The 13,478-nt window shown below is 35.7% G+C and overlaps 1 protein-coding gene across 2 annotated transcripts in view; it reads left to right on the forward strand.

The window, feature by feature from the left end:
* Positions 1–1,086: 1,086 nt before the first annotated feature.
* Positions 1,087–13,478, forward strand: part of LOC140748285 (bcl-2-related ovarian killer protein) — a 38,765-nt gene continuing 26,373 nt past the window's right edge. The window contains exon 1 of one of the 2 annotated variants that reach the window (XM_073081077.1): positions 1,087–1,315. Coding sequence is in view for 1 of the 2 variants with exons in the window: in XM_073081073.1 (XP_072937174.1) it covers positions 4,075–4,143 (69 nt within the window). In the remaining variant the exon portion in view is untranslated. Of the gene's footprint in view, positions 1,316–3,943; positions 4,144–13,478 lie in introns of those variants that run through there. The other variant, XM_073081073.1, reaches the window with a different exon arrangement.

The following is a 13,478-nucleotide window of genomic DNA, read 5'->3' on the forward strand; positions in this document are numbered from 1 at the left end:
GGATAAAAGAGGAAATAATAAAAAAACGTTATTAATATCATACATTTTGGACCAATAATATACTTTAAATCTAGACCTAGTACCAGTATATGCTTTTTAATTATATTTGTGAAACAAAATATTTTGTTAATAAGTAATAATTATACAAAAAGGTAACTCTATGAACAAGGAAAAATAAACATTTAAAAGTATGTACCATTTTAGATATAGGTATTTTATATTTTTTTTATACTTAAAAAGCAAAAGTATTCCTATTATTATTTTTATATATGGCATTACACAAAATACTAATAAAATATTTTTATAATAAACTTTTTTGTACCATTTTCAATGTCTAATGCCACTTACAAATGATGCATAGTAAATAGCTTGAGCAACTACTACAGTCTTACTAGTTTAGTCTGAATTATTATGTCAAGTGGGCATATCTTACTATTATTTATTCTATGGTACTAGTGCGAATGCAAGTTGCATAGTTATCTTCACTTTGCTTCAATTTTCCCTTCACTGCACTTTCTCTACTCGTATCTCTTAGCTACTGCGCAAGCGCATTTAAGAAACACGAGCTCAATACGACAATACAGCCACAGCTCAAGCTTATCTGCTCCAAAATTATTTGTTTATTTTTGTTCTCATATCTAAGGTGATTTAAAACTGGCGCTGCCAACGCAATGAGTTAAGCATAAATTGCTACTTGCTTAAGCTAATGTGCATCTTCTAACGTCACATCTTCAAGTGACATTGATTGGTAATGAAGACATAATATTTACGGTTCTTTTAAATATTTAGGTACCTATATAAGTGCATACAAGGTTCTCAGATTCAAGTTTCAGTACCCAAAAATTTGAAATAATATGCATCACATTTCAAATATGATAGTTGAAGTACCAACTATTAAGTAGTAATTTATTTCGTCATCTTCCAAGGTACTCGGTAAGTAACTCAGGAGCGGTTGCATTAATCGAAAAAAGATTAACGTTTGCGTCACGTATCAACAAAGCGATGATGCTAACGATGCAGTGAGAAAAATAGCCGTTGGTTGTGTACCAACCGGCATTTTTAATGTGCTTAGTTGATAACCGCGTGCCGCGCGCAGCACTCGTGCCTGCATAGCACGACCACTCCGACCGTCAAATCGCGGTGACCTATATCTTAAGTTTCATCCCGCTAAAACATCCCATCACGTACAGTTCCTCACAAAACACAAGTGACTTTACCCCAAAAGGACAGTACACGAACGAGGTTTATCAATTTGAAAATACTGAGAAAAGCCGGTCAAGATTTCACGGACATAGGCGATAACAATTGATTCAAGGTACATAAAACAAATTAGTTTATAAACCATAGCTGTCGGGACCAAGTTTTCACTTATCAAGGATGTTTATTAAATTTATATTAATTAGATGCCTTATCAGAAAAATCTAAGATTAACAATGAATAAGTAGGTACTCCTTAGCTTAAGCAACTACATATTCAGACGGCTAAAATGATTTATAATCGACCGATTATACAATTTTTGGAGATTTTTTGTGATTCTACATTAAAGTTTTCGTTTTCTAGGAAACTTATAAATAATGACATTATTTTGCATAGATGTATTTACATATGAATTTAATATGCGGTGGAAAAAATGTATACCTACGTACGATTGTACAATTATGTACCTAATTGAGTGGGAAGATGGATAGGTATTAATTGTTGACTATGTATATAAATATTTTAATTTATATTTAATCTATTCGTTCAAAAATAACTTTGAATTGACGTACATTTCTTATAATATAAAATTAATAGTTTAGTATGTAGATAGCGGCTGATGAATCAATACGACCCATGAAAATAATATTTTACCTAATCCGAGAACTTATGACCCTTCTACCTTATCGCAGGGAAACAAATTGAAGCGCTGAACACATATAAAATAATTTAAATATCACAGAACCCTATATATTCGTACTTTTGCGAGGGCACTACCAACTTTGCGTTGTAGGTCTTATAACCGCTGTCCCTGTAGTTCCGGGACCAGAATAGGGCTACGGTTTCCCCTGCCTGTCGTAAGAGGCGACTAAAAGTGGCTTCCGGGGTTGCGGGCGGCAAGAGTGGGAGCTCTAACCGCTCGGCTAGCAACCCCGGGAAGGACGGCGGTATGTGTGGTCGCATACCGTTGTCCCCACCAGACGGTGTGGCGGAGCCCGATGGGGCAACGCGCTAAGAGGACTCCGGTTGCGTTCCTCTGGAGATTCCGGAATCCTCAACGCAGCGCCGAAGACGGCCACCGGGGGGGTTTATTACAAAACAAGACATACTTTTTCGATCCAGCTTTCGATTCTAATCTTGTCTAGACAAAGGCTAGGTATCAATCTTAGGATTACAGATACACTTACCATTTCGTGGACTGCATGCTCGTCTGCTACTTAAATATTATAAAAAAAAATCGCGACAGACATTTTTTATCACACATACCTTTACAGTTACCTAACACAGTATTATTACATACCTATGTACCTACTAAAACAGCACGTGCCGTTTCGTTACTTCTATTTTATTGTTTTCCAAACTACCAACAATCAGTCCAAAATTTGCTCAATCGATTCAGTGATAAGGCTGATTATGAACAAGTTGATATTAACTCTGGCCTCGGAGTCAAATAATTGCTTTGATAACGTTATTGCCATAAAATAATGATATTGGGGCCGCTCACTATGATTTGAAAGTGGTAGAACACTTTGTGATTCGACTTCGGCGGCACCACCGCCACAACTATTTCTGCCCTATAACAGCAGCGTTAAGCGCTACTATGTTCTGGTTTGATAGGTATGGTGCTAGGGAGACATACTTTTTCGAGCCGTTCCAGCTTAGTCCTCAGGGGTAGGGGTGCATCTGTGGCCGACCCCATGTAGGAATATCGAATCCTATCTGAGGTTGATTACAGATATCCATGGACGGCATGAGCCACTTACCATCAGATGGACTACATGCTCGCCTGCTACGCTTATATTATAAAAAGTTAGGTAATTTTTCCTTTCTAATATTTATCTTGTGAACGAAATTAACAGTGTTATCAAAATTTAATCTCTGAAAGAGTTACGCACAGCAAAACATACAAATTTATCCTCAGAGATTAAATCTTTAAATAATTAAATAGCAAATTAAAAGGCATGTAGTCCATTAGACTAACACTTCAACTCATATTATAATCGTTATTTAAATAGTATCTAAGCCGTATTAAAATCGGTCATAGGTACGTTGCTTGCTAAGAATACTAAGTTGCATCTTAGCTACCATTACCCTTTAACATGGGACATAGCAGCCATTGTTAGTTCTATTTTCGTGTTTTATAGCGTGTAATTATTAAATATAGGAACAAAGTATAGCACTCAGGTGGTAATACGGACTAGCTATATTGCAGTGGAGGCACAATTTACTCGAAAATTACATGTTTTAACATAGATTAGAAAAGATTACTCACTCCTAACAAGAAAATGTACCCAGTTTTGAGAATTGAAATAGTTGCGTAAAAATTTTTTGCCACGTCTCCGTGCTAAAATGTCCCTAAAATATTTGAAATAATTATTTATGCAACAATGATGTATATCGCACGTTACATTACTGCTAGATTGTCAGCTAATCATTACCTAATGTACATTGCAAATTATTATAAAAAGCGGTAATATTAAACGTAAATTACGCAGTATTAGTTATTTATTCGTCAATTTTCTCTAAAAATATTTTTATTTGTCAAGAATTCAAAAAAAGAACTTACTAAAATAAGCTGTTTGTGGCTTCATTCAATTTCAAGGCGGCGAAGTTGAATTTGAATTGTTCGCAAAACATTTATTGCATAGAAAAAATATCCAATTTCGGACTTTAGTAGGCAAAAAATTCTTACTAAAGATTATTTATTGGTAACAGAGTGTAATGAATACAGAGAAAATGAGATCAAATAGAACACGGAAGACTCAATAAAACAAATTAAACACAAAATTCGAAGACCAAAGAGAGTTCAATGAAGGCGAGTTATACAGGAGTTTTGAAGTCGCAAAACTTATTCAGAAGTGACCTCGGTCACGGACAATGTATTCAAGCTTAGCAAACGAAATTTTAGTGTCCATACCTGCGAAAATAGTTCCGGCGTTATGTTATGTAAGCTAAATGCAAATATGCTTTTATTTTTAATATTGGCAAACGAAAATATCGTCCCCCTGTTGGTAAAAGACCGCTGAAGCCTATGGACATTCATGAACAAGCCCAGATGGGATTAGTGAAATCGTAAAGGTACAATAACCACTCTTACATCTTATAATAATAGTTTCCTCAAGTATATTTTGATTTCAAGGGTATACCTAATGAAACTATGATTGTATGTACGAAACGTTTCCATATAGTTCTAGGAATAACAACACATGTCCCACATGTCAGATAGAACACCCGTTCTATATGAATTTGATTTGGCGTGGGTGGAGTGATTGATAACCCCTCTCCCTTGAGGATGTCGTGACTAAAGTTAATAATAGTTAATAATAGAAAATTGCGTACCCGTAACGGAAATAATATAGTGTTTTTAATAAAAGATCGATAAGATAATCACAAATGAAAGCTTGTTAAAAATCGCATTGCTTTTTGAAAGAGGACCATTCAAATTATAATTTTGGTTATTTTTGAAGCACCTCTACAATTTTTTTTTCAACTTTAGAATATGAAACATAGCTACTTAGCTGTGTTTCATATTATGTACTTACATTATACTCATTAATGTTCTAATATTTTTATTGTAAAATACTTGTCTTCTTTACGCCACGAGTAAACAAGAATTAAATATTTATTTTATAATGCACAAATACCAACTTAGTTACAGTTGAATATTTTAAAATAAGTATTCTCATACACACACGTTAACTATTTATATCTTGACCTATTGTTCCTTTCGACAAAAGGAAAATCTAAATAATAGGCTTACATTATATTCTCTAGGGCACACGCGCGATGTTAAAGGACAACTTTATTTAGTAATTTTACATGGAGACAATGTCTCACATAATACTTATAGAAGCGAATAAATGGTTTAAATATTTTCGATATAATAACCAAAATGTATTAAAAATATGTCACGTTAGTGGTTATGGTAAACATAGTAAGGAAAGAAATATTTAACTAATATTATTTTAATTTCATTGTAAACTATACACATATAACATATATATCATTTCTTATACATATAATGTATAAGAAATGATTTTTGAAAGAATAGCTTCCTATATATTTACGATATGTACATATAATTACAATAATATGTTACTTACGTTAATAAAATCCGAACGATAATTTCCCAAAAAGGAGACCTACAACGAGAGTTCTTTAAATAAGTTCTCTAATATGTGAGCAAATCAAACCGCACTTGGCCAGGGTGGTGGACTATGGTCAAAGTCCCACTCTAAAACGAGACCTATGCTCAGCATTTAGTCATACCTGTAGAAGAAAATGAGAAGTAGGTGTTTGTGTGCAGACTCTGCGATGTAATATTCTGTGGAGAAATGGTAAAGGCTACGCGCATACTAATTGCAGTTTATTGAGAATATATTACCACTCTGTGCTTCACTTGTGAATTTCCTACATTTGCAAATATCTAAGAAATGAAACGCATTTATTTTTATGACCACGTGGTGCAAATGATTGCGAAAGTGTTCATGGTTTAGAACGCAGAGTGCTGAGTTCGATCCTCGGCTAAGAAAATCTTTAATTGTAGATAATTCATGTTTAGTTATATATATATATATATATATATATATATATTTATTTTTGTGTATGTCCACAAGATAGCATACAAAATATAAGCCCATAGAGGCTATTGTGAATCTTATTTAGTTAACTACCGGGTAGGAATACGTACGAGTATAACTTCGACTGAGAAGATCCGGTATGAAACTCAACGGGTTCGTTCTTGATTTTTCAACATGTCAATATCTTTTAGTACTTACCTAGGTACCTACCATGTTATATTTGTTACATGCGAATATTAAGAACCATAAAAACTAGTACCAATATATCTTACAATTAATCAAAAAAAGCTTGTCTGGCAAGTTAAAATTTAATTTATTACGAAGTAATTTACCTCATCTGTCAATATCATAACTTGGTGATGAAGTTTTGTTAAGGATATGATATTACGAAAAATGTTTTATTACAAGTAACAAATAAACATGCAATCCACTTGATGGTAAGTGGCAACTGCCGTCCATGGATATCAATTAACAACCTCTGATAGGATTGGGGGACCTGAGGTAGGTCATAGATGTGTTGTTATCCCTGAGGACTTGAACTGCCCCGTATCTAGTGTTTCTCCCTCGTGAACACACCCTTTAAACCGTATCACAGCGGCGTTTAACACTGTTGTCCTAAGACAGAAATAAGTGGGGAGGTAGTGCCATTGGAATCGAACTATTTGCGGTTCTACTACTTTGCTTATTTATCGTAGGGAAACGTAAGATATAACAAAATTAATTCTAATTTACTGTAAATCACAAACTTAAGAGTGTATATTTTAGTAGCTTCCTATATTTTAATTTTATGTACATTTTATTATAATAATAAGTACATTACTTACATTAATTTAAGAAAACAAAACAACAAATTCTCAAAAAGCGCTATATTATAAAAATCCGGCATAATCGCTATAACAGCGATAATATATCAAACAAGTTTTTCTAACTAAGATCAACGTAGGTACTTAAGTTAATACAGAAATAAAATATAAAATTATAATAATAACAATATAATTGTAGATATAATAAAATTTTAACTATTATTATAATTGCATATGGTGACTACAGCCCAAAGCTGATGTTACTTTTTACCCAACTGCGCTAACAGGAAGGTAATGTTTTTCGAGCATATAATAAATAAAATATACCTATACTAGCTGATCCGCCAAACGTTATGTTGCCACATAAATAAAAAAAAATTAAGGGTGAACAACCCTTATCACTTAGGGGTATGAAAAATAGATAGTAGCCGATGCTCAGACCTACTGAATATGCATATAAAATTTGGCGAAAATCGGTAAAGCCGTTTCGGAGGAGTACGGTAACTAACATTGTGATACGAGAATTTTATATATAAGAAGATGATAATACATGACTTGACGGATTAACCTATGTCATTAGGTTCGTTTATGTAGCACAAGTGACACTTTATAAATCAAAATTTAAAAATTCGAAGCAGCATTTTAATTTCCTTTCCCGCGCGGCAGATGTTACGTATTTACGTAAACGGAATTTCCAATTTTGAAAACATGTGTCTCGTTATAATTTACAATTACGTAATCAAGACAACATTTTATTATATTTTCCCTACTGAGATTTACAGAATGTTTTATTGAAATGTCGCGAACTCTTTGTAACTAAATTACAAAGCACTTACTGACTGCTCGGGATAGGAATACTCTTTTGTACTTTATACTCGCTCTTACTCCATCTTTTAGCGGAGTTTGATAACAGTATAATAAATTAAAAAGCTACTGAGTTATTGCCGTCGTAAACAGTAACATATGTAAAGCAGTTACTCGTAAGCTATATTTTATTGAATTATACAATGAGCCGGATAATGGATATATTCTGATTTTTTTTTATTAGTAGAAAAAAATCCTTAACAAGTCCTACACATACTTACAGTATTCTTAAAAAATACTCGTATAATCGGCCCAAAAATTCGATCAAATATTTTCAAATAGCAGAATGAATTTAAATTCATTGTAGGGTTTAAACCATACAATACACCTTTTTTTTTTTTGTTTACGAGGGGGAAACCTTCAAAAGGTACCCAGTGTCGTGGGAGCGACGTAGGGTTATGTGGGATTCTTACCGCACTAAAACCCCCCCGGTGGCCGTCCTCGGCGCTGCGTAGAGGGCTCCGGGATCTCCAAAGGAACGCAACCGGAGCCCTCTTAGCGCGTTACCCCGTCGAGCTCCGCCCAGGTGAGCTTGGCGCTCGCCACACCGTCTGGTGCGTACGACGGTATGCGACCACACATACCGCCGTCCTTCCCGGGGCCGCTGGCTGGGCGGTTCGAGCTCCCACTCTTGCCACCCGCAACCCCGGAAGCCCCCTTTTAGTCGCCTCTTACGACAGGCAGGGGATACCGTAGCCCTATTCTGGTCCCGAAACTACAGGGACAAACCCTACAATACACCTACAGTGGTCTTAAGTAGCAAATATGAAATAGGTACATAGTATATGTCTAATTCTATATGATAATAATATTTCTATGTGATTTAAGTCTTACGTGTTAAAAATATTAACAAAACAATGCGACTCATTTGCTACTCTCATTTAAGAGCTTATAGTGAAACGCTAAAGTTAAATAAAACAATTGACACGTGTCTAACGTTACCCCAAATTGCCCCAAGTTGTTATGCGAATCCATAATAACTAGCCATTGTTGTAAATCATAAGGTCATAGTCTATTTTAATCTAATAAGGATATAAGCTTATGCAAAACGTCGTGACACTCCATTAAGAGAACAATACTCAGGTCTGGAAGAAAATGTGTAAGCAATTTGTTAATGTACGCCATTAATATCTCAATTGTTAGTAAAACAATGCCACACTTGGCACAGTAGGTATTTTTTAGTGTAATTAGGTATTAGGCCGCGGGTACACTAGGGGAAATGTTGCGCAACATGTTCCTCAATATGTTGGTCAGCAACAAAGTGCAACAAAGCAATAGTATTTGCGACAATGTTTCGGGACTTTGCTGTACACACCAGGAATATTACTGTTGGGCGACCGACTTGGACTTTGTGACTAGCGACGCGACAAGCAGTGCGATTTTTGACTGCCCTTTATTCAATCTGGATCACGCACCGCTGTCACTGTCACTCGTCCGCGACGTTATTCACACATTTCCATACATTCATTTTTTAAACTTGTAGTCCCGCTCTTAGCTATTGCTTATCGTGCGTGCCTGTGTCCGGGCTGTTAGAGGAATGTCGCCTGAGATTGTGTTGATTAGTGCTGCATGACAAAATATGGTGGATGCGTCATTAATTTCTAGAACGAGTATCAAGAGTTTATCAAGAGTTTTCTCCAGGCGTCTTCCTCTGGCGCGGGGGCGGCGGCTACTACTACTGAAAACACCAAGCGTCGTAAATATATTAGTTTATGCGATAACTACATATTTGTGGCGTTTGGTGTTGAAACTTTGGGTCCATGGGGTCCGGATGCTTGGCAGTTGTTTAAACAGCTGTCAACTCGTTTGGTCGACGTCTCTGGGGACCCGAGAGCTGGCATGCATTTTGCTCAAAGAATTGGTATAGCAATTCAGAGAGGAAATGCTGCCAGCGTCTTGGGAACCTTGCCCAAAGACAGTGATGGTGACAATTTTTTATGGTAGTGTTTTTGTTTTTATATTTTTGTTTTTCATTTTTGTATATATGTAAATTTTGTAAATAAGTTGTTATATTTACTTATAGTTTATTTTATTATATTTAATTTTCTATAAGTTTAATTATAATTGTAAATATTTTTCAGTTAATAAAAATTTATTTTAATATTTATCAGAGTTTATTAAGTGAATACGTTTATCTGACGAATTTAATATGTCTCATATCTGTGTTGGCAACATTTCAACTTAGCCAACTTAGTATTGCATACGTTATTTAATTTTGTCCTCTAGTGTATCCGTAGTTTTAGTCACCAGTCACAAAATTGAACAAAATGGGGTTTATGCTAATTACCATTTAACAATGAATATGATTAATTATTGCCATAAATCTAATCTAATCTAACAATTACTTTTAAGTAGCATAATAACCATAATTGTAGTTATAAACCACGTGGATAACGGTATATCTATACTTCGCATGAGAAATTACCTAATAAAAAGTCGTACGCAACGGTTCCTTATAATAATCATAATACACTCATCCATAAACTTAGGGAAAGTCTGGCAAACGTTTTTATGTCCCACGGGGGCACTCTCCATCCTCATTACTGAATACACAATTAAATCTCTTATACTTAAACATCCCCTAGGATTGTACAGCCATACCCATATTAATAGAAGTAGCAGTCGATCATACAGTCCAACTGATGTAAAGTAGGTACTGCCACCAGATTTCCACTTTCGGTCGGCTGCACATGTGCCGCTACTCCTGAGGACTAAGCGTGAATGCGTCGGAAAATTATGTCTCTCTTAGCACACTCTTCAACCTAGAACGCAACCTAGAAGCAGCGCTTATTATATTATTAGGCAGAAATAGGTGTAGTGGTGCCGCCGGAGTCGAACCACAGAGGGTTCTACTTAAAGAACATACAATAATTTAAAGGAAAACTATACTCCAACAATACCTCAAAACTGTATGAAGCCACAGCCCGCACCAGGCAACCAGTTTCAACAAACTTCTAACCTTAACCCTTTTCATTTTGAAAGTACCCAGCAGTGGGACTATAATTTTCCATTAAGTCGAGAAAATATCGCAATAACGAAAATACCTATTATTAACTTTGTGAAAAGTACAATTAAAACAATGAATGGTGTCATTATTTTTAATTTGTGTTTTATGTGTATTTATGGACCACACCGACATGGAATTTTATTTTTTAGCCGACTTCCCAAACGAAAAAGGTTATTCGTCGTAAATATAGTATATATTTTAAGTGAAATTTAACATTAATTTATATTTTCCTGACTATTCAAGGTCCGAGATAATGGGGCATATCCAGAAATTAATTGAACAAGTAAATGATAATAATCCTAGGGTTATCTTTCTTCATTAGAAGGACGGATCAAGAAAGTCTGAGACTAGACTTATAGATGATCCCTAGAGAGTACCTGTACCGTAAGATCCTTAGATATCGATAACGAACCGATCGCCTATCTATCTGTGTATAATAAAGCCCAAGGATACCCACCCACTCACTCACCGACTCATCTCAGACCGTAACTACTAACTGTTGAGCCATGAAATTCGCACAACGGATTCATTTTATATTCATTCATTTTACATATATCATATAGGCGCCCACTGAGAAGAATTTTTGATAAACCTCCCCTAAGCGCGTTAAATAAGGATTGAAGTTTTATTTGATAACTAGTTTTTGCCCGCGGCTTCGCCCGCGTTTAAAAGAAAATAATGCGACATACTAACATACATAAAAATGAGAATTCGTACTGGCGAAAATTGGTCGTACCAACTCTGAAACCATCGTGGGCTCATGGACAACAACTTTGCTAAAGATCATCACTTGATCAAATGCATAGTTTATGATTAAATTCTTACTAATATCGAGTAAAATAATAGATTTTTGGTCCAAAAGGTCGATTCTCCGAATAATCGATCGTAGATCGCCATCCCTAGTTCCCGTGGGATTTCCGGGATAAAAACTATCCTATGTCCTTTCTCGGGTCTCAGACTATCTTTGTACAAAATTTCATTAAAATCGGTTTAGTGGTTTAGGCGTGAAGAAGAGACAAACAGCCAGACAGACAGAGTTACTTTCGGATTTATAATGTTAGTAAGGACCTGCCAATTTTGAAACAAGCACGAAAATTTGTATTTGGATGTTTGGTAAATAAAAATAAACACCTATTTAAACAACGTCTTCGAAAACTCAGTAAATAGATAAACTATATTATAGTTTAGTCCACTCATACGAATTCGCGGGCAACAGGTAGTGGATTGTACAATTCGCAATTTATTCTGCTAAGATTGATAGCCGACACGCGGAACCTATTACCTAATACATCATCAATCCATCACCTCCTGTCCCCTTACTAAGCACCGCTTCCCTGTCACAAAGAAAAGAGCTTAAACTATCGTTTGCTATCGTCGAAAGCGAAATGGTAGACTCAACATTTTTTTTTTTTTTATAATATAAGAGTAGCAGACGAGCATGCAGTCCACCTGATGGTAAGTGACTACTGCCGCCCATGGACATCTGTAATCAACCCCAGATAGGATTAGATATTCCTACCTGAGGTCGGCCACAGATGCGCCGCTACCCCTGAGGACTAAGCTGGAACGCCTCGGAAAAGTCTGTCTCCCTTACTACACCCTTCAAACCGGAACACAGCAGCGCTTAACACTGCTGTTATTAGGTAGAAATAGGTGTGGCGGTGGTGCCGCCGGAGTCGAACCACAAAGGGTTCTACCACCTTTAACATTTTGCAAACTTAGACATATTCATATATAAATATGTTTCTGTCGAGATATTTTTATCACCGTTTAACGGCAACGCCGATACCCATACAAAAACGTAAAGAAAATGCAGTCAAACGTTCCTCAAATTCGGATTCACTGACCCAAAAAACTTGTAATAATCATGCACTGATTTCTGTGCCGGAAGGTTGAACGTTGTGTGACTGTGTTAAGTTTTTATACGCATTTCAAAAATCGGACTCCAAAAATCTTTACGTAGAACTCGAACATGGTTAACCAATGTAGTATACTGGGCACAACCACCGTAGTATCACTGAGATATCATTGTTCTATTTGTACATACGTAACGCAATATTTTACTTATGAGTACCACCACTTATCATCGGGTTTACGCTCAACTTACACGGAATGAGCATTACGGTACATTGTTATCATAAAAGCGCATTTCCAAGCATGACTTATAGGCCTCAGAAAAATATTCATATATAGGGTTGCCACACTAAACACTGTAATAAAGATATTAAAGTACTTTATGTAAGTAAGTATTGTACTTTATTTAAGTCAACTGTACCTACTATACGAGTATATTATGGAAAAATAATAAAATACAGAAAATATATTATTTTCATTGGTAATTCCAATGTGAGGACTTCCCTGAAATTCTTTCATGAGTGGTTCTAAATATTTATTTATTTATTTATTTATTATTTATGCACACACAATATAAGAAAAAAGACAAACACATAAAGAAATAATATTTAGACTTAGGTCGCTTTAGAAAACAAGGTTTCCAAAAAAATAAACATTCTAAGTAGTATATTTTTCCTAATGTAAGTAAGTACTATATTTTAACAATGGTTTGTAAGTTACAATTTTTCAACAAAATGGTGGCAACCCTATTTATGACTATATGCGGAATAACGAGGAAATGTGATTTGGTGTCATTTGAATTTGCCGTTTGAGCCTTTATTGGGGCGAAACGACAGCCGTTGCCATTGCCGGCGCGCCGTATTGCCACCAACCATGGCAACGGCATGTCTTGCCAGCAACTTTATATTCATTATGTGATAACTGACGGCCCGCGTGGCTGAGCGGTCACCATACCGGTCTGACGCGCAGAGGGTCCCGGGTTCGATCCCCGGCCAGACAGAAATCTAAATGATGAATTTAGGTTTCTGTTTCTGGGTCTGGGTGTTTGTGTATTTGTCTTTGTGCGCGTTTATGGTACCCACGATACGGGGAATCCTACTGTGGAGCTGTGAGTGTAGAAAGCGTTATTATTATTATTATTATATACCTAAGCGTTCATGGTGTAATACTAAT

Source organism: Epargyreus clarus, unplaced genomic scaffold (assembly GCF_041222505.1).
Source record: "Epargyreus clarus isolate Ecla_fem2 unplaced genomic scaffold, WU_Ecla_fem_2.2 ptg000015l, whole genome shotgun sequence".
NCBI classification, from domain to species: Eukaryota; Metazoa; Arthropoda; class Insecta; order Lepidoptera; family Hesperiidae; genus Epargyreus; species Epargyreus clarus.